Raw genomic sequence first — 23346 nt, forward strand, 5'->3', positions numbered from 1 at the left:
TTTGGTCTCTCAATTTTTCGATTTTTCGATTTTTGAATTATCCGATTTTTCAATTTTCAAATTTTTTAAATTTTCGAGTTTTGATTTCTCAATTAATCTAATTTTGTTTCCCATTTCTCGACTTGCCAAAGTTTCAATTGTTCAGTTCTTCAGTTCTTCAATTTTTCAATTTTTTAATTTCCAAATTTTTGGATATTTCATTCAATTTTGTGATTTTTCAGTTTTTCGATTCTTCAATTCTTCTTCTATTTTTCATTTTTTCTATATTTCAGTTTTGGGAATTTTTAGTATTTTGACTTTTCGATTTTTCGAGTTCCGGATTTTTCGATTTCTCGACTTTTTACTTTTTGGATTTTCAATTTTTTGTTTTTTAAACTTTAAAGTTCTCAGGCGACGTCATTCTCTTTCACGAACTGGTGACATCACTTTTTAGTTTAAAAATGGTTTAGGAGGAAATTAAAAATACACCTGACCTGTTTATAATTTATTCAATCACTGCCAACGGTTTCTATATTTTTGAGTTTATGCAGTAAAGAAAGTTCTGGAAAAATGTTCACTTTTCAGTGTTTTCAGATGCTCCGATTGAACTCTTTTGAGGCTTTATAACCACAATTTATTTTTGAAATTTCGATGCGCCGTTGCCACGTTATCCCTATTTTTTTAAATTTTTTAGCAATATTACGGGTCTAGAAAAAACAACAGTTTTTTTTAAACCTTTGTTACATTATTTTGTGGAGAGACAAATAAAGGTACCTATGCGTTTTGCCGTGGTATAAATAGAAACGAGTCTGAATATACAGAGTGCTTTACCAAAAAATAAATTTTTATAATTGTCGATCTAAAGCAAATGACGATTTTTTAATATAGAAACCTAAAATTTTCAAAATCAATGCAATAATTGAGTATTCCTAAGAAATCAGAGTAATTGCCACCTTCAAACCAGTTTCTAAATTTTTCGATAGACAAATAAATAAATAAATAAATAAATAATATATAATAAATATTCTCATTTTCAGAGACGTAAAACAAAACAGAGTAGATTGAAAAATGCAGCACTATAAACATTATTATCAATAGTAATACGCCGAGGGACCGGCGATATTTAAAAAAAAAATTAAGAAGTTATCACAGATAATCTGAGATCTTCGAGCGGTATTTTGGCAGATTATTTTCCGAACAGGATGCCCTCCAAAGAGTTAAAATGTTATTTTTGTTAGTTCTTGAGACGAAGAATTAGGGACGTTATTCTAAAAATAATAATCCTTTATACGATTACCCTATGTGACGCAACAGAGATTTATAAAAGCGCAAAATATAAATATGCCATAAGTTGTTAATATTTTAAAACCGCATCGAATAGACGGGCGTCGAGTAATAAATTGGTAATAGGAAAAATAAATTGGATATACATAAAACTATATTACTAATTTAAAAAGAGTCACGTACTTAAGTGAATCGAGTAGAATTCCCAAACAAATTAAAAAAAAAACTCAATTTACTTTATTATTTGTGAGAATAGACACCAACATAGCCGACGTATCCTCTCAAGCCTCGCTCGATAAACTTAATTACATAAAAAAATCGCCATCGGGTGCGCAATAACCCGTTTAAACCCCCCATTATCGCCACACCAACATTCACCGAATGGGACGTTTTAGCGGCATGAAAGCGGAGCGAATCCGCCGGATTGATGTACGATCCCTGTAAGTGGTGCCAGGGCATTTTTGTTGTTTATCCAGCAATGTTATCTGCTGTTGTGATAAATCTTACCGGTTAATTGGACGCTCTTTCTTGTTTTTCCCAGTTGATTATCCGCCACGCAAGTGTAATTTCCAAAGTCGGAACGATGTACTTTGCGAATCACGAGCGTATGTCTGGATCCGCGTGACTCCATTATTCTTCTTTCTGTTGTATCCAGCTGCATCGTGTCTCTGTACCAGAGCACCTGGAAATGAAATACGGAAATAATTAACAAGGGATTTGCCAAAAATTACAGTTTCAGCTCGGAAAGAATGGGGTGAGGATACAATGCTGGTTGCCGGCTTGTATAGGAAAGGAGAAAATAAAGCAGAAGTGGGAAAACGGGCGGTGGCTTTTTATTAGGTTAGAAAAATGGGAGGTTGGGTGTGGGATGTTGGACGGCTTGGGGGATTTCCGGGATGGAAAAGCGTTAATTATGTAAAGTAACCAATTTCATAAAAACAATTTATTATTATTATTATTATTATTATTAATAATGATAATAGAACTATTTTGTAGTAAAGGACGCAAGTCTAGCTTTTGCTATTCTACTTACTCTAACTGTATGTGAACAAACGAAAAATATACAGAAAGGAGAAATAATAAAACCACTATATTCAGATTTCAAATAAACAATATAGTGTTGATAAAGTTCAGCACAAACTTCAAAATTCCCCTAATACGAGTATAAAGGGCAACGTTATCAAGGAAACTTCAAGTCAGGTCAAGTCAGGTCAGATTAGCTTAGGTCAAGTCAAGTCAACCAGGTCAGATTAAGTTGGTTTAGATCTATATTTTTTCCAAACTTATTTAAGAATTCAATTCTTATTTCTTCTACAATATAATTTCTGATTTTCGAACGTTTTAGAATATTCTCCAAAATCCGCTATCAATTCTATTGCTTTGATAAAGGATTTGCTCGATACTATTGCTTTTTTTCCTTGCTATAATTTTTCTGCATGTGATTTTCAATACATATTCAACTTGCTATAATTTTTCTGCATTATCAATAGACTATTTTTCTATATATCGTAAGGGTGGTTTTGTTAAAATAGTATTATTATTTATGGAATTTCGGAACGCGGTTTTCAACACTGTTTTTAGTTTACAAAACTCCAGAAATTGCACCAGATATATCGTCGAATTTTTATTGTAAGGTTTCCTAGTTTTGATCATTTTTTGTAAAAGTTAGTCATCAGTTCTTGGTAAGATAAAACTAATTTTGATAGACGACATACTTTCAAAGAAACGAGAGGGTGGGTGGGCGGGGCTAGTGGCTGCTAAGATAAGACTGATTTTGGCAAATGAGCTACCCTCTAAGAAAAAAGAGGGCGGGTGGGCGGGGCTAGTACTTGCGAAGATAAAACTGATTTTTAAATGACGTATCCTGTAAAAAAATAATTAAAGTATTATAAGTCCTTTATTATCTTATCATAGCCAAAATCCTATCATTATCAAAATCAATCTTATCTTAGGAAGTGCTAGCCCCGCCCACTCGCGCTCTATTTTTATAGAAATATGTCATGTTCCAAAATCAGTCGTATCTTATGAAGTACTAGCCCCACCCACCTGCCCTCTATTCTCTTAAATGGTATATCATCTGCCAAAATCAGTCTTATCTTAGCAAGTACTAACCCCGCCCACCCGCCCTCTATTTTCGTGGAGGGTATGTGATTTTCCAAAATCAATCTTACCTTAGCAAGTGCTAGCGCCGGGGAATCTGAGTAAACATTAAAAAAAGCGTATACCATGAAAACCCGATTACTTGCTTATAAGAAAAAGAAATTAATTGAAATGACTTCAAGTTCATCAATTTTGTAACATTTTTGAAAACAGCTTTAGAAAATAATGAATGATCGTCTCATGAATAGCCAATGGACTCATCACAGGAACAGAATTAAATTTGGCTAGAATATAAGTATTCTAAAGTACGTTTTTTTATTAAAAGTTAAAGTTTGTCCAGAATTATAAGAATTTTATGGACTCCCAAAGTTAATTCGTTTTACAGTCCTGTTGTCAATTTTATTGTACAGCTGAAGAGCGGGGTGAACTCAGGTACAGAAAACATCGGCTTTCCCCTGACAGGCACTTTACCTGTACAATAGAATTGACGCCTGGGCTGTAAAATAAATTAACGTTGGGAGTCCATAAAATTCTTATAATTCTGGACAAACTTTACTGTTGCTGTGTTGGTAACATAAAATTTCCCCTCAAATTTCTGGATCTTCTTCTTTCTTCACTGGACTGCATTCTCTCTAAATATATCCATTTGCTGCCATAATGGTAAAAAAATAATCAAGGAGCAACTCGAATTTGTAGAAGGAAGATCAGTATGTATCAAAAGACTATTGATAACTGTAGAAAGGGTAAATGTTATATCTACTGACTTTCCAAAAGCTTTTGATCGCGATTATCGGAGTTTGTTTATTCCAGAAAATAAAAATTTAGATTATTCTGATAAATTGCTTTTAAGTATCACTATGTAGAAAAGAATTTGTAGAATATAAATTATTAAATAAGACTTATACCAGTGCAAGAGTGGAATGGTACAAGGATTTAACTTAGACCCAGTTATGTTCATTATTTTTGTAAATGATTAATTGTAAGTCTTTGTCACATGCAAATAGTTTAAAGCTTTGTAGAACTGTTGATAATGATAAGATTTGTTATTTATTACAATATACTTTCAATGCTTTATTTCTTTAATGTTGAATAGATAGTGGAAAATTTAAGGTTTTTATTTAAACTAAAAGGAAGAAAGTTATTTTTTTAACTTGTTGTCTGGAATTTCGAGATCTGGGTGTAATAATGGATGCGAAATTGTCATTTGTGTAATAAATACATGGATCACTTCGAAAAGTGGAATTAAAATGCTTGGCTTTATTGTTAGATCAACGATAGAATTTAGAAATATTGATACAGTAGAAATGTTTTTCCAAAATCAAAATCAAAATTAAATTAAATACTTCATGGTATTGTTAAAGATTAGTGATTAGAACAGATTATGTATTCAAAGCAGGTGTTAGATCATCCCCAACTTTTTATTAAGACATTTCTAGCACTGTCATACGACTTTTTTTTTGTAATTTCCAGACTTATTTAAGAATCCAATTCTTATTTCTTCTAGAACATAATTTCTGATTTTCGAACGTTTTAGAATATTCTCCAAAATCCGCTATCAATTCTACTGGTTTGATAAAGGATTTGCTACTATTGGTTTTTTTCCTTGCTATAATTTTTCTGCATGTGATTTTCAATACATTTTCAACACGTAATATCTGCATTGTCAATAGACTTTTTTTCTATATATCGTAAGGGTAGTTTTGTTAAAATAGTTTAATATCATTATTATTTATGGGAATTTCGGAACGCGGTTTTCAACACTGTTTTTAGTTTACAAAACTCCAGAAATTGCATCAGATATATCGTCGAATTTTTATTGTAAGGTTTCCTAATTTTGATAATTTTTTGTAAAAGTTAGTCATCAGTTCTTGGTAAGATAAAACTAATTTTGGCAGACGACATACTTTCCAAGAAAAGAAAGGGTGGGTGGGCGGGGCTAGTGGCTGCTAAGATAAGACTGATTTTGGCAAATGAGCTACCCTCTAAGAAAAGAGAGGGCGGGTGGGCAGGGCTAGCACTTACTAAGATAAAACTGATTTTTTAAATGACGTATTCTTTAAAAAAAATAATTAAAGTATTATAAGAAAGGAGACTAGAGGGTCCAAAGCACTTTCAAATTCTTTTAAAATCATTTTAACTCCACCAAAATGTGAGAAGGATTTTTTTTTTGCTATTTTTCCGAATCTTGTCAAATTTTATCAGAGATTTAAGAATATCGTGTAATTGATAAAACGCTAACCACAATTTGACTAACCATCCGCAGCAATAATTTGATGACGTTCCCACATACATTACGCAGTAAAGGTTATCCAAATTTAATGAAACAACTTACTCTTGTACTCGTGGTTTATGAATCCGTCTTAAATTGTATCACAATTACTTTACAAAAATTTTTTTCCTGTATATTTTCCATGTATTTCATGAAACCGCTATTATTGAATTATTATTTATTATTCTCTTCCTGTTTTCAAACCAGTCTGTGTTTCTATTGTTTTTTTAGATTCAGCAGTATTTCAAAAGTAATTCCACCATATCCTGTTGACTGTTCGTGCTTTTGTTATCACATCTGTCTTAAATATTTCTTGTTCTGATCATTCTTTTCTTCTTCTGTATTTTCTTCTTTGTCTTGATTACCTTCATGTCCCATATTTTTTTGATTTACACAAATTCTATCATTTTTTGACTTTTATATGTGCTTCTTTCCTGTTTACTTTCCTTAATTGCTTTTAATGTTTTTTAGATAAACTTCTGGCCTCCATGTTTGTCTTGCTTCATTATTTCCTCTGATTCTTCTCAAGTTTTGTGTTTTGCGCTTTCCAAGATTTCCTATACATTTTTTTGTTTACTATTTCTGTTTCCTGAATAATTTTTATACGTATATTTTTAGCTAGCTGCTTTGTTTTATTTCTTTATTCCTCATCGGGTATACTGTAATAGGGTTCATCCGGCGAATGCCTACTTTCATGTTTTCTTGACGTTTCATGAATTAAAGCATTATTTAAATTTTATAAAATAACGTCCTCCTGTGCTTACGACTTATGGATTGGCTTTCATTTTTATATAGAAGGACATAGACATTTATGTAGAAGGATATAGAGAGATTTAGAAGAATATAGGGGGATATGGAAGGATATTGGTAGATATAGAAGGAGGAAAACGAATGTAGCATTGAAGGATATATAAATCGAGAAATCCAAAAAATTTTAAATTTTTGATAAAACGAAAATCGAAAATCGAAAAAACGGTTTCGAAAGATATAGGTGAATAAGGAAGAATAATGAAGAATATAGACCCACATAGAAGGATATAGACCAATATAGAATGATATAGTAGGATACATATGGATATAGATGAAAAGAGAAGAGTATCGACGGATATAGAAAAATATTAAAATTATGGATCGATATATAGAGATACACTCGTAGACGGATATGGTAGGTTCTAGACACAGAAATCGAGAAATCGAAAATTCGATGATTAAAACATCAAAAAAAAAAACGGATATAGAAGGATTTTGAACAATATAGACCGATGTAGAGAGAAATAGACTGATATAAAAGGATGTAGAGGAATATAAACCAATATAGACGGATATAGCAGGATATAGACATAGAAATCGGGAAATCCAAAAAATTCGAAATTTTTATGAAACGAAAATCGAATATCGAAATATCTAAAAAAAAAAACGAGTTTAGACGGATATACACGGCAATTGAAGGATATAGACGAATATGGAAGAAGAATGAAGAATATTGACCATAATATAAGGATATAAACAGACATAGAAAGATATAGACGAATCTAGAAGGACATATACCGATGTAGAAGGATACAGAAGGATATATATGGATGTAGAAGGATATAGACACAGAAATCGAGAAATCGAAAATCAAAAATCGAAAAAAAAAACGGATACAACGGATATTGAAGATTAACACAGAAATCGAGAAATCGGAAATTCTAAGATCAAAAAATCGAAAAAAGAAACGGATATAGACAGATATAGACGAAAATAGAAGTATACAGACGGATATTGAACCATATTGAAGAATATGTACCGATACACAGATATAGAAACTGATACAGACGGATGTAGAGGAATATAAACAAATATACACAGATATAGAAGAATCTGGACGGATATAGAAGGATATAGACATGGAAATCGAGAAATCCAAAAATTTAGAAATTTTGATAAAACAAAAAACGAATATCGAGATACCGAAAAAAACAGGTGTAGACGGATATAGACGGAAATTAAAGGGCATAGACGGATATGGAGAAATAATGAAGAACATAGACTCATATAGAGGGATATCTATGGACATAGAAAGATATGGACAGGTGTAGAATTATATAGGCATAGAAATCAAGAAATCGGAAAACAAAAATCGAAAAAAGAACGGATATATGTAGACTAAAATAGAAGGATATAGATGGATATGGAAGAATATTGAAGATTATAGACCGATATACAGAGATATAGACGGATATAAAAGAATATATACACAGAAATCTAGAAATCCAAAATTCGAAAAAGAAACGGATATAGACAAATATAGACGAAAATAGAAGTACATATATAGACGAATATTGAAGGATATAGAAGAATATAGACCATATACAAGGGTATAGAACAGATGTAGGTACCTCTAGACGATTTTCTTTTATTCGTGAGAGTACTAGAAAAAAATCAAAATTGTCAAACAAACTAGATTTAATAGAGGAAAATTTTGGGAAATATAACGATACCACAGAATTACATAAAAGTAAACACTATATTTTCAAAGTGGTTACTACATTACACATTTTAAATAAATAAAATTGCACATAGGTTATGTTATATAGATAAAGGATACTTTGAGATTGTCACATAGTTTATTGTCATCCTCAGCAAAAATTTGATGACGTCATCTAAAAAGTTTGCTAAGTAATTCTTCTATATTATTTTAACATGTAAGAGTTAATAAACTGACCGTGCTCAAAAAAATATATAACCAACAGTTTAAATTTTTTGCTTCCAGAGTATAAACTTAGAAAGTATTGTAATAAATTCCAGCCAGTGAATGACTATTTTCATGTTTTCTGGACGTTTCGTGATCCCTAGTATATGAAAAAATAGGTCTGACATGACCTGACTCCTGGAGTATCGAAACATAGATCTTGTGCTTCCGTCTGTCTGTCGTTGGGGTTTGGATTTGTACTGTTAGATAATCTGCAAAACTACTAGACTGATAGTTCTTAAATTGCGATTTAAATTTTATTAAATAACACATCTGTACTTGTAGTTTATGAATACATCTTGATTTTTTTAACCTAGGCATTCAAATTTTTGCAAAAATATCGAAATTGTATAACACCATTAAACTGTAATATAGGAACGTACAGGAAACTCCCATTGGCTCAGATAGTTTGAACGTCAAACGGTCACGAAATCGATCCTCTCACGGACCTTCTATTTTTTTCTTACATTGTGACTAATGTATCTATATTTTTATAGAAAGTTGTGTCTAATAACGTGAAACCAACTTTTTTCCAAAAGTCTTCTTTTGAGTACTGTGATTCATATTCCTAAGTTTTTCTTCATTTTTCTTCCCATTTATTTTCGTTCTTTTTCGATGTTTCAGAAAGTTAGGTTATGATTGCGATTGGTGAGAGATGACGAGTACTGTAGTCATCAGGGTCACAGCGACGCGGCAAAATTCACGAAATTTCAAAGTCAATTTGACCTACAATATTTTATAATCGCGTTAAAAGCTTGAATCCTTAAAATAAAATATACATTAGAACAGTGATGTTTAAAAAAGTGTTTGCTTCTAACTAAAAAAAAATATATAATTCAGTACGTGCTAGGTAAGTTTATGCTAGAACAAAAAAATAATTAAAAGTAGACTATTCCTGTATCACAAAAACTGTCTACTATTACACTCCGTCCAATCGCCTCAAATCGATAATCATCCCTGATAAACCTCCCCAATAACATTTCCAATTTCTATGTAATGGAACACGTTTTAAAATCAGCGCACTTGGCCACGTTGAGGTAATTTTTGCGGAGAATACGACCGGAAGGTGCACCGTAATATCGGGAATTTTCGATATATAAAGATTAAAAATGCGAGCATGACTCGGATGCTGATTAGGTCGGCAATCTATGCGGATGGTGTCGTCGAAATCCTAATAATTCCGGCGTGGCTGTGAGCCAAAATTGTTCAAGAATGTCGTATAGCCGAGAGTGAGCCAAACCGACTCGCCACGTGAAAAATGAGCTCGCCACCATCATTAGTCTTGAGAAAAATCGCCGACCTCATTCATCTGATTATCGTATTTATTCTCGAGTTGACTTGTGACGGCGGCACATCCACCAGTCGCCCGATTCCTAATTTAGGAGCTTCGGTCGTTTGTCTTTTATCTGTGGGTTTTTATTGCTGGAGGAGAGGTCGCCAAAAGGTGCACACATTCAACAAACGCTAATTTTGAAGTCTCTTAATTTAATTGATCTGTTGCCAAAAATACGTGACGACGGCTGTGCGAAGAGCGGTCCTTTCTGAAAGTGGGCGCAAGATCCAAAAATTGCTTTATTAATCAAAAGCGGAAACTTTTCCTCCTCACAAAAAGCTCGTCGAGTGACCCACGGAAATTGGCTCTCACATGTGGAAAAGTTTAGCAGAAATGGAATAGTTTTGAGAAACAAGCCGGCAGGTCCGGGCCGTTATTTATGTCGGTGGCTATGAGAAATGAAAGGGAAAATAGGGTTTATGTAGAAATGTCATAATTTACAAGAACTGAGAGAGACGCATTGTTGGTCTGGCGAAACGACTGCAGACTGCTTCCCTGGCCCTAACAGCTTTTATACTCGCTCTTAGTTGCGCCATCTACTTCCCTCTGGCTTTACTTTTATTATTGTTAAAGAATTATAGAGCCGTTGTAAAAGGACACATGAAAATATTATGAGTTTTATGTTTGTGTGCGACGAGGTGAAACGTGAAAGAATGCCTTTTTCAGTGTGACAATGTAGATCGACCCGATATGTATGCCTCCACTTATAAATTAATTACTTCGACAATACATAATGCACCTCTGGGAGTGCGAATTTTGACCCGTTTTTAAATTGATTTACGAGCCGGTGCACTCCTACGACCGCTGTGTGCTTTTGAATGTAAAAATTTATGTGGTATCAAAACGTGGATAACATGCCAGCTAAGCATTCGCCTCCAAACCGTGACATTTTTGAATGATTTAATACTTTATTTCTGTTAACGTGGTCATATCGGAGGGAAGAGGATTAAAGGCGGTCTTTCAGTTTTTATTTTCTCTCGGTGGGGCTGAAAAATGGCATTAAGAGTCCGGTTTTTTAATTCTACAGAAATAGTTTTAATCCCCTTCTAGTATAATAATTCTAAGTTACGATCCACGTAGCTTTCACAGAAAATATAATGCTCGTAAAAATGCAATATTACCACTGTATACAGCGCAACAAAGTCTTTCTATTCCTATGAATTTGACGAATCACGAAAGATTATTCGTTGTGATGAAATTTCGTATAAATGAATTTATGTATGTGAAAACTGAAAACGTGTGGATAATTCGCTTTGTATTAATTAACAAACCAAAAAAGCTCGTAATATCAATAAAGAACGACCATTCATTTATTAATATATTATAATCTGCACACACAAAGTCAGTCGATTTGATTTTAATATTAACGAGCCAATTTCATGTATTCCAAAAAAAGTTTTTGTTTATTTTACAACATATAGTTGATTTCACCACAAAGCCCTGAAACTCCAATAATATCTATCATTTATCACCAGATTGTTTTGACTGAAATGTCCATCAACGTCTCGTTTTACAAAACAAAGCAGCTATTTATTTATTTCTGTTCGGTGTTTTTTATCTGGAACCGTTCCACCTGGACAAAGGGTTCCACACCGAACGCATATTTTAACTGAAAAATTTTTATTGTATCACGATTTCTATCATTTATTATCGGTATATTTAAACTGGATATTGCGTCGCAAACTTGTTTGCATATCGTTATTCTATGCAACTACTGGCTTTAACTTCCACTATTGATGTCATTTATTATGTAACATCTTTGCTAAAGCGAACGTACGTGAAAGAGTAAATTTTCCGTGTTTCCTGAGGTTGACGCAGCGGTCAGTTGTAAAACCAAATCGTGTTTTCTTCTAGAAAATATCCAGAGATTTTAAAATCTGACCCAAATTTGTTAACATAGATCTTAGATTTTCAATATTACCACAAAACATCATGGAGCGTTAAATCTGGCTAACGAGCCGGCCAATCAAACGCTCCCTCTTGTTGAAACCAGAGAGAAATTTAGATTTCAAAGGGAGATTACGTTTAAGGACACAAACCAATTGAACTGAATTTCAGAAGTTTTTGGAACAGTTCTAGAGTGTAATGTGAATAGAAAGAAGAATATTTCCTATCTAAAATTCCGTCCTAAAGTCCCAAAAAACATAAAAGACGAATTTTTTAAAATCCTGAATGTTTATCATTTATACGCTAGAAGAATTCCATCTGAGAACGAGTAAAGATAAAATTGCATTTGCACGATTGTTTTCTGGAAAAATAATTATCTGTTACGAAGTCCTCGCCAAAATTTTCCTAATTTGGACCCATAGCTACAAATTTCCTAAAAATTCTCCTTCAAGAAATGAACAACCAAAATGTTGACTTTGCAAATTTCAACGTAAGTGGACTGACAAGTTCTAGAATATTCAGCCCATGAAGTTATATGCTGGAAGAATTCCATTGAGAAAGAGAAAAGTACAAGTATTGGAGTCTAAGAAAAGTTTGCAAATTTCAATAGAAATCTACTAAGAAGTTCTATTTATTTCTTATTTTAGCAAGTACTAGCCCCGCCCACCCGCCCTCTCTTTTTTCCTTAGAAGGTATCTCATTTGTCAAAATCAGTCTTATCTTAGCAGCTACTAGCCCCGCCCCCACCCACCCTGTCTTTTCTTAAAGGGTATGTCATTTACCACAATCAGTTTTATCTTAACTAGTACTTGCTAAGATAAAACTGATTGGGGCAAATTACAAACATTTTAAGAAAATAGAGGGCGGGTGGGCGGGGCTGGTACTTGATAAGGTAAGACTGATTTTGGTAAATGACATATCCTCTGAGAAAATAAATACAGGCCGCCTATATCCGTTTTTTTTTTCGATATTTCGTTTTATAAAAATTTTCGATTTCTCGATTTCTAGGATTATATCCTTCTGTATCCGTCTGTATCTCTGCATATCGCTCTATAATCTTCAATATCTTTCCATATTGGTCTATATCCGTTTCTATCCGTTTTCTTTTTATTTTTGATTTTCGCTTTTTCGATTTCTGTCTCTATATCCTTCTAAATCCGTGTATATCCTTCTGTATTGGAGATGTCCTTCTAGATCCGTCTATATCTTTCTATGGTCATATATATCCTTCTATTTGGGTCTATATTCTTCAATATTCCTCCATATCCGTCTATATCCTGCATTTTTCGTGTATATTTGTCTATATCCGTTTTGTTTTGATATTTAGATTTATCAAAATTTCTAATTTTTAAAATGTTTCTATTTCTATGTCTATATTCTTCTATATCCGTCTATATTTGTTTATGTTCTTCTATATCTTTCTATGTCAGTCTATATCTCCGTATATCGGTCTATATTCGTCAATATCCTTCCATATGCATCTATATACTTCTATTTCCGTCTATAGCTGTCTATATCCGTTTCTTTTTTCTATATTTTGATCTTCGAATTTTCGATTTCTCGATTTCTGTGTTCATATCCTTCTAAATCCGTGTATATTATCTATATCCTTCTGTATTAGTATATGTCCTTCTAGATCCGTCTATATCTTTCTATGGTCGTATATATCGTTCTATTTGGGTCTATATTCTTCAATATTCCTCCATATCCGTCTATATCCTGCGTTTTTCGTGTATATTTGTCTATATCCGTTTTTTTTTTGATATTTGGATTTATCAAAATTTCTAATTTTTTAGATTTTTCTATTTCTATGTCTATATCCTTCTATATCCGTCTATATTTGTTTATGTTCTTCTACATCTTTCTATGTCTGTCTATATCTCCGTATATTGGTCTATATTCGTCAATAGCCTTCCATATCCATCTATATACTTCTATTGCCGTCTATAGGTGTCTATATCCGTTTCTTTTTTTCTATTTTTTGATCTTCGAATTTTCGATTTCTCAATTTCTGTGTCTGTATCCTTCTAAATCCGTGTATATCCCTCTATATCCTTCTGTATTGGTGTATATCCTTCTAGATCCGTCTATATCTTTCTATGGTCGTATATATCGTTCTATTTGGGTCTATATTCTTTAATATTTCTCCATATCCGTCTATATCCTTAATTTTTCGTGTATATTTGTCTATATCCGTTTTTTTTTATATTTCGAGTTATCAAAATTTCTATTTTTTTAGATTTTTCTATTTCTATGTCTATATCCTTCTATATCTGTCTATATTTCTTTATGTTCTTCTACATCCTTCCATGTCAGTCTATATCTCCGTATATCGGTGTATATTCGTCAATTTCCTTCCATATCCATCTATATACTCCTATTTCCGTCCATAGCTGTCTATATCCGTTTCTTTTTTCTATTTTTTGATCTTCGAATTTTCGATTTCTCGATTTCTGTGTCTATATCCTTCGAAATCCGTGTATATCCCTCTATATCCTTCTGTATTAGTATATGTCCTTCTAGATCCGTCTATATCTTTCTATGGTCGTATATATCGTTCTATTTGGGTCTATATTCTTCAATATTCCTCCATATCCGTCTATATCCTGCATTTTTCGTGTATATTTGTCTATATCCGTTTTTTTTTTTTTTGATATTTCGATTTATGAAAATTTCTAAGTTTTTAGATTTTTCGATTTCTATGTCTGTAAATATTATATCCTTCTATCGGATATAGAGGGATATAGACACACACAAAAAAAAATCTACATCCTTCTATGTCAGTCTATATCTCCGTATATCGGTCTATATTCGTCAATATCCTTCCATATCCATCTCGATTTCTGTGTGTATGTTTTTCTACATTCGTCTGGATCTGTATATCGGTATACAATCATCAATATCCTTCCATATCCGTTTATATTCTTCTACATATTTCCATCTAAATACTCTTTTTTTCGATATTTGATTTTCGATTTCTCGTTTTCTGCGTCTGTATCCTTCTACATCCGTATATAAATATCCATCTATATCCTTCTATATTCTTCATTATTTTCTATATACGTGTACATTCCTCAATATCTGTTTATTTCGATATTCGATTTTCGTTTTATCAAAATTTTTAATATTTTGAATTCCTCGATTTCTATGTCTACATCGTTCTATATCCGTCTATATTTGTTTATATTCCTCTATATCCATCCTTCTATATCAGTTTATATCTCTGTACATCGGTTTATATTCTTCAATATCGTTCCATATCCGTCTATATCCTTCTATTTCCATTTAGATCCACTTTTTTTTAATTTTTGATTTTCGTTTTTTCCATTTCGCTGTCTATTTCCTTCTACATCCGTGTATAAACTTCTATGTCCTTTTGTGTCGGTCTGTGTCGTTCTAGATCTATATTTTTCTATGTCCATATATATCCTTCTTATTCTTCATTATTCTTCCATGTCCGCTTATATCTTTCAATTTCCGTGTATATCCGTTTATACTCGTTTTTTTTTTATATTTTGATATTCAATTTTCGTTTTATCAAAATTTCTATTTTTTTGGATTTCTCATTTTCTATGTCTATATCCTTCTATAGTATTTCCACCGATAGATTAGCTGACAGAAAAGTCACCAAATAGACCGCTATAAAAAGTAGTGCCAAAGGCGCTTTATTTGAAATATAAGGAGATTTGAAAATAATGTTGAACTACGTAAAATTACTTTTCATAATAACACAATTTATTTCCAACAGACAATATTATCTATACTGGAACATACACTTCGAATAACATTACGTACTTTATATTGAAGTAACAACCTCTGTAGGGGATCTTAAATTAAAATTTTCCTTCTTGAAAAATGAATACGCATTGGCAATCATTTTCTGTGCCACGATGTTGTCAGCAACAGTCATATTGCACCGGGTTGAAAAGGGCTACAAAATATAATGGTATATAATGATTGTACAGAATAAATCAATAAGTCACTCTTGCGTAATTATGAATTTTATTCGTAATGTCTTCCATGGGGTCCATATGAAACGTTTTTTGACACAAACAACTTAACCTAAAATGTCCAAACTTCAGCCACTATACCAAAAACAGCACAAAGGTCTACTAACAAATCAAAACAAGTAAAAAAACACAAACACTAAACGCAAAAAACACACTTTTTAACTTTTTGAACCAAAATTTTAAATTAACGTCAATTAGCTGATCGACCAAAACACAGGTTAAACGAAACCGGCCGACTGGCGCAGGCATAGAGGCGTAGGAAATTCGTTGCGCGGGAAAAGGAACGTTGGTTGCCAACTTAAACTACAACTCTTTAACTGCTTTAAGCGTATAATGTTAGTATATTTTGGATTCTCCGGTTGGCGATTGTGAATTCAAAATTTTCCAATCTATCGCTGGAAATAGTATATATCCGTCTATATTTGTTTATATTCCTCTACATCCTTCTATGTCAGTCTAAAGCTTTTATAAGTTAATATTTTTCAATATCCTTCTACGAGTATATCTGTCTATATCCATTTTTTTTTCGATTTTTTGGTCTTCGAGTTTTTAATTTTGCGATTTTGTGTGTCTATATCCTCCCATATCCGTCTCTATCTTTCTATTTCCATCTACAACCGTTTTTGCTTCGATTTCTCTATTTCTGTATCTGCATCCTTGTACATTCGTACATATCCTTCTGTATTCTTCTATATTGGTATATGTCCGTTTATATCCTTCTATATAATGGTCAATATTCTTCATTATTCTTTCATCTGCGTCTATATCCCTCAATTTCAGTGTATATTTGTAATTTTTGAATTTCTCGATTTCTATGTCTATATCCTTCTATATCAGTCTCTGTATATCGATCTCCAATCTTTAGTGTCCTACAATATCTGTGTATGTCCTTCTATTCCCATCTATATCCGGTTTTTAACGATTTTTGATTTTAGATTTCTCGATTTCTGTATCTATATCCTTCCACATCCGTGTATATCCTTCTATATCCTTTTTTATCTGTATATGTCCTTCTAGATCCGTCTATATCTTTATATTGCCGTATATATCCTTCTATTTGTGTCTATATTTTTCATTATTCTTCAATATCTGTCTGGATCCTTCAAATCCGTTTTTTTCGATATTCGATATTCATTTTATCAAAATTTCAAAAATTTTTGGATTTCTCTATTTCTAGGTCTATACCTATCCTTCAATGTCCTTCTGTATCTTGCCACATCCGTTTGCCTCCTTCAGTATCTGCCAATATCCTTCCATATCCTCCTATATCCTTCTAAATCCCTCTATATCCTTCTATATATACCTATGTCTATGTCCTTCTATATCTATATGGGGTATGAAGTTAGAAGGCAAAGAAGAAAATGCCGAAGAAGATAAAGAATGAACAAAAGAAGAAATATTCAAGACAGATATGATAACAAAAGCACTAGCAGTTAGTAGGATATGGTGGAATTACTTTTGAAATCTTATTATTTTGAATAATATTAGCTTGACAAGATTTTTAAAAGCAGTGCAAACGCACCAGTTCTTTGACTATTTTAATTTAATCACAACAATATCTACGTTTTTAGTCAAATAACAATCTAACTGATTATTTTGAGGACTTGTAGGCTGTTTTCAAAAGTCTTTATTTTTTTGGATGAATTTTTTGATCGGTCGAAACCTATCTAAAGACATTTTTCTTGTAGATGTCGACTTGGAGAAGTTATTTTCGGCTTCATTATTCATTAGAAATTTTCTATAAAAATTCAACAATAGCGGCTTCATGAAATACATGGAAAATATGCAGGTAAAAATTTTTGTAAAGTAATTGCGATAAAATTTAAGGCGGATTCATAAACCACGAGTAGAGTAAGTTGTTTGGTAAAATATGGGTAACCTTTACTGCGTACTGTATGAGGCGACGTTACTAAATTATTGCTGGAGACGATTAGTCAAATTTTGATAGCGTCTTATCAATTACAGTTCCAGGTAGATGGAAATAGAGGACTACACCATTTAAATATTCCAGAGGCGTTTATATAACAGAATATTAATATAACGTCATTAAATTTATGTAGGAAATACACTCAATTAGTGTTTTACTATGTTCACCTAAACCAAACTCACTGTAAATTATCTTTATAATTTCAAACTAATCGATGTGGCCGCCTCGAAAATTACCACCATCATAAAATCGCCACCACATTCACCTGAATTTCCGCACTGTAGACACTCATTAAAACCATGCCACTACAACACTCCCCATACCTGTTGCCTCAAAATAAAATTTCCATACCCCTTCCACATCCCATATTTTGCGCTAAACGATTACATCTGTGCATACAGAGCTTCTGTCCAACTCCAACAATCCCTCCCCTCGCCCAAAATTTAATTACACTTTTGTTTGGCTAACTCTTTCCCTCAAACTCTGCCTCTGATCCACAGGTCCTTCGCACAATGCGGCACAAATGCCGCCCTGCAGGTGGGCAATAATTTCCCAAATTTTTTAATTACTTTTCGCAAACTTGGCCATTATGAGCGTAAGTAACAAATCTTGTCGGTAAAAAAAAGGCGGGCCCGTAATCGTCAAACTTAGGAAATTAATTAAAACTAAATGATTAATTTTTTACCCCCAGTGTGTGAGAAAGGAAACGGCCTTTTTTGCGGTGCGTTTACGCGTTTTTATCCTGCGATATTCCGCGTAACCAGTCGCAGGTACATACATTAACGTCACCCCGAAGTGGGTTACGCAGCCACATCCTGTGACGGCGACGCAGGATCTCTTAAAAGGTTTTTTGTTCGTTGGTTTCATTCGGCCAAGGATGGAATTATTCCACTAAATTTCTTTTTTTTTTATTCGTGCTAATATCGCCAGGTCATATTTCTTGGCAATAATTAACATTTCGCAGACACTGCCCTAAGTAAAAACTATGTTTGATGATATGTTGAGTAGTGCGGAAGGCGGCTTTGGCGAGGGTGAGGTGTGTACATTATCTCGTGAGCCAAGTGGGTCATTTCAGCCGCACGCTGTGACGGCGTAAGCGAGACCTCCGCCACTGCCAGCCGTATTTAAAAGGTTTTTTGTTCGTTTGTTTTATTCGCCCCCAAGGATCGGAGCTAATTTACGTTGATACGCGTTTTGGAATGTAATTAATTAACAATACAAATCAAACATTCCAGGCGGGCTGCGCATGCAGTGGCGGAACGGGTTTTGATGAAAATATAGACTTGTTTTTAAATGTAGAGGTGGATGGTTTTTGTTGCCTATTAGGTAAATAGGGGCGATTGCATGTTTATCTGGGGTTTATATTGGATATATTGGTGTGTACTATTTCCATTATCGCAGTGTAGTGGTTAATTAAAGGCAAATATTAAACATTGATATAAAAGGATAATTATTTAGAGTCAAGTGGATGGATTTTCATTTTGTGCTCCACTTGAATATTTCGTTTCAGTTTTAGAAATTAAATCTATGATTCAATAACTAATCAATAAACTAGCAAGTCCTTAACGCTTTTTACGTTATCATTAATTATTAATATTATTATCATTATTAATTTTTTTTTCGCTGTTTTATAAGTGGGCAGCTCTCTCATCAGAACTGTCGGTAGATACATTCTTTTGTATATTTATGTTTATGTATTAAAAAAAAATTGGTCTAAAGAGTTTAGACAGTACTTCCCTCGCTGTCGGAAACTTGACGACTGCATGCCTATTGTGTTTTTTTTTCTCATTACATTTTTGTAGTGGGAATTTAAAAAAAAATGGTGATGACGTCATCAACATTTTTGCAAGGACACGTATATCAGTTGGGATAGATGTAGTGTAATACTAAGAATAAAACTATTGTGTTCCCAAATTTTCGGGAAAATGAATTGGGTCGTTTTGAATATTGATTTCTTATAATCAATAAAATAACGAAACAATTTACTCACGTATACGGCGCCGGTGTGTAATATCATGAAAGGCAACTTAAAAATAGTTTATGTATAAACATTCTTAATTTAAGATGACAAGCGTAACAGCATACGTGAGAGTCAAACAGAGAAACTGTAAACAAAACGACCATCGGTTTTATTGCTTCGACTTCCGCTTATTATATAAAACATTGGGTTTTATTTTAATTCTTGACGGTGAAATTCACAATTGGTTGATTATAAACATGTCTATTCCACATTCGCGGAACCAAGTGAACGCATAAAACAAATGCAGGTCTGTATAGTTAAAGTCGATGTAAATAAGCGTGCTACCCTTATGTTTCAACCGAGTTTTTCCTTAAACAAATTTTGTGTCTACCAAATTGGGTTGGTTGGGGTGTAATACTAATAATAAGTGTTGCCTTTAATTTAATCAATAAAATAAATTGACTTCATTAATTTTTTTGAACCACCTCTTAAGAAAATCTAAAAAATATGAATGGAATGATAAATCACAAGTACAAACTCATCATATTTTTTGCATTTTAGATAGGATTTATTCAGCAAAATTTAAGGGTGACGTCATCAATTTTTTTAGGAGGGATGAACAAATACATTTTGAACAAAAGTTTACCATGCTTATAATAACTTTAAAATATTCCCAAGATTTCAAAGCATTCGGTTTTGTAATTCCTGATTAAATCGATAAAATAAATTCACGCCTTCATTAATTTTTTTGAGTCACCCTGCATATGCAAATCCAAAAATATAAATGGAATGATAAATCACAAGTACAGACTCATCATATTTTGTACATTTTAGATACGATTTATTCGGCAAACTTTTGAGCTGACGTCATCAGTTTTTTGTAGAAGATAACCAAATATATTTTGACTAAAAATTTATTATGCTCTTTATAACCTTAAAACATCTGCAAGATTTCAAAGCATTCGGTTTTGTAGTTCCTGATTAAATCAATAGAATAAATTTACGCATTCATTAATTTTTTTGAGTCACCCTGTATATGCAAATCGAAAAAATATGAATGGAGTGATAAATTACAAGTACAGACTCATCATATTTTTACAGTTTGGATAGGATTTATTCGGCAAACTTTCGAGCTGACGTCATCAATTTTTTGGAGGGGATAAGCAAATATATTTTGACTAAACATTTATTATGCTCTTTATAACCTTAAAACATCTGCAAGATTTCAAAGCATTCGGTTTTGTAGTTTCTGAGTAAATCAGTAAAATAAATTTACGCATTCATTAATTTTTTTGAGTCACCCTGTATATGCAAATCCAAAAAATATGAATGGAGTGATAGATCACAAGTACAGACTCATCATATTTTGTACATTTTAGATATGATTTATTCCACAAACTTTTGAGCTGACGTCATCAAGTTTTTGGAGGGGATAAGCAAATATTTTTTGACTAAAGATTTATGATGGTCTTTATAGCCTTAAAACATCTGCAACATTTCAAAGCATTCTGGTTAGCAGATTAAAAATTAAATTTCAAAATGTTGTTTTATAATTTTGATTTTTTTTCCAAAAATCTGGACGTTTCGGGTGAAAAGTCGATTCAGAGTTGTAAACTACATGTGTAGGACTATGTTATTTTATACAATTGAAAACCCATTCACTATGTACAATTTTGAAGTGACGTCATCGCATTAGTGGTGGGGATGATTAGACAAATTTTGGTTAGCGTTTTACCATCTACATGATATTCCTAATATAAGTACAAAATTTCACAACAATCGGTCGAGTACTTTCGGAGATTATCTGTCTAATAAAAATCCGGGACGGCAGACGGACAGACGGACAGACGGACAGACGGACAGACGGACAGACAGACGGAAATGGGAGACCTATTTCTTCGTCTTCTAGGGGTCATGAAAGATCGAGAAAACGTAAAAGTAGAGAGTCGGCCGACGGACTCGATTACAAAACTTCCTTTGCTTACGCTCGGGAAGTAAAAAGACAAAGTAACGTCGGCGCGGCTGTCACGGATTAATTTTGGGATTTTTCAGTTTTTCTTTCACTTTTCAATTTTCCAAAATTTCAGTTTTAGGATTTTTAAGTTTATTCATTATTCAATTTTTAACTTTTAAAGGTTTTCATTTTTCGACTTCACTTTTTTGATTTTTCGATTTCTCAATTTTTTAATTTCTCAGTTTTGAGAATTTTCAGTTTTTTCATTCTTCAGATTTTCTTTCATTTTTCAGTTTTTCGAAATTTCAGTCTTGAAATTTTTCAGATTAATTATTATTAAATTTTTCTCTTCAATTTTACGATTTTTAAATATTTCGATTTTCCAATATTTCAGTTTTTGACTTTTCTAAATTCTTAATTTTTTGATTTTTCAATTAATCGATTTTTTGAATGTCTTGTCTTTCACTCTTTCGATTTTTCAGGTTTTTGATTTTCCAATTTTTCTATTTTTTAAGGTTTCGATTTTTCGTTCGATTTTTCAATTTTTCAATCTTTTAATTTCTCAGTTTTGAGATTTTTCAGCTTTTCCATTGTTCAGATTTTCATTCATTTTTCAGTTTTTCGAAATTTCAGTCTTGGAATTTTTCAGATTATTCATTATTAAATTTTTCTCTCCAATTTTACGATTTTTAAATATTTCGATTTTTAAATTTTTCAATTTTTGACTTTTCTAAATTCTTAATTTTTTGATTTTTCAATTAATCGATTTTTTGAATTACTTGCATTTCCACTGTTTCGATTTTCTAGGTCTTCAATGCTTCAATTATTCGATTTTTCAAGTTTTTGATTTTTCAATTTTTCAATTTTTTAAGGTTTCGATTTTTCGACTTCACTTTTTCGATTTCTCAATTTTTCAATTTTTCAATTTCTCAGTTTTTGGTTGTTTCAGTTTTGGGATTTTTCAGTTTTTCTTCTTTAAATACTCATCACAAATTGAATTAATTGAAATTAACGGAACTGATTTCTTTTGATATTTAAATTTTTTAAGGTTTTGATTTTTCCTCTTCACTTTTTTGACTTTTTCACGTCTCAATTTTTCAGTTTTTCCATTCTTCAGTTTTTCTTCCATTTTTTAATTTTTCAATTTCACGATTTTCAATTTTTCTATTTCTTAATTTTCGGATGTTTCAGTTTTACGTTTTTCCAACTTTTCTCCCCTTCAATTTTAAAATTTTTAAATATTTGGTTTTTGTAATTTTTCAAATTTGACTTTTATAAACTCTTTAGTTTTCGATTTTACATTTCTTTAATTCTTCAGTTTTTCAATTCTTGAAGATTTTGATTTTTCCACTTTTTTTGACTTTTTGATTTCTCAATTTTTCAATTTTTTAGTTGCTCAGTTTTTAGATTTTTCAATTTTGAGATTTTTCAGTTTTTCCATTCTTCAGTTTTTCTTTCATTTTTCAGTTTTTCGAAATTTCAGTCTTGGAATTTTTCTGATTATTTATTATTCAATTTTTCTCTTCAATTTTACGATTTTAAATATTTAGATTTTTTAATTTTTCAATTTTTGACTTTTCTAATTTCTTAATTTTTCCATTTTTCAATTGATCGATGTTTCGATTTTCCCATTTATTGACTTTCGACTGTATCGATATTTTCCACTTCTTCAATCCTTCAATTTTTCGATTTTCCGTTTTTTCGATTTTTTAATTTTTCTATTTTTTAATTTCTCAGTTTTTGGTTGTTTCAGTTTTGGGATTTTTCAGTTTTTCTTCTTTAAACACTCATTACAAATTGAATCAATTGAAAATAACGAAATTGATTTCTTTCGATTTTAAAAGTTTTAAATTTTTTAAGGTTTTCATTTTTCCTCCTCATTTTTTTGACTTTTTGATTTCTCAGTTTT

General features: G+C 32.0%; 1 protein-coding gene across 5 annotated transcripts in view; it reads right to left on the reverse strand.

The window, feature by feature from the left end:
* Nucleotides 1-23346, reverse strand: part of LOC135127782 (limbic system-associated membrane protein) — an 829211-nt gene that overhangs the window by 39157 nt on the left and 766708 nt on the right. For all 5 annotated transcript variants that reach the window (XM_064054398.1, XM_064054399.1, XM_064054400.1 and 2 more), the window contains exon 7: nucleotides 1771-1945. In XM_064054398.1, the coding sequence (XP_063910468.1) occupies nucleotides 1771-1945 (175 nt within the window). The remainder of the gene's footprint in view (nucleotides 1-1770; nucleotides 1946-23346) is intronic.

The sequence above is a fragment of the Zophobas morio genome, unplaced genomic scaffold (genome assembly GCF_036711695.1).
Source record: "Zophobas morio isolate AGI-343-1 ecotype UQ-CSIRO unplaced genomic scaffold, CSIRO_AGI_Zmor_V1 ptg000012l, whole genome shotgun sequence".
Lineage (NCBI taxonomy): Eukaryota > Metazoa > Arthropoda > Insecta > Coleoptera > Tenebrionidae > Zophobas > Zophobas morio.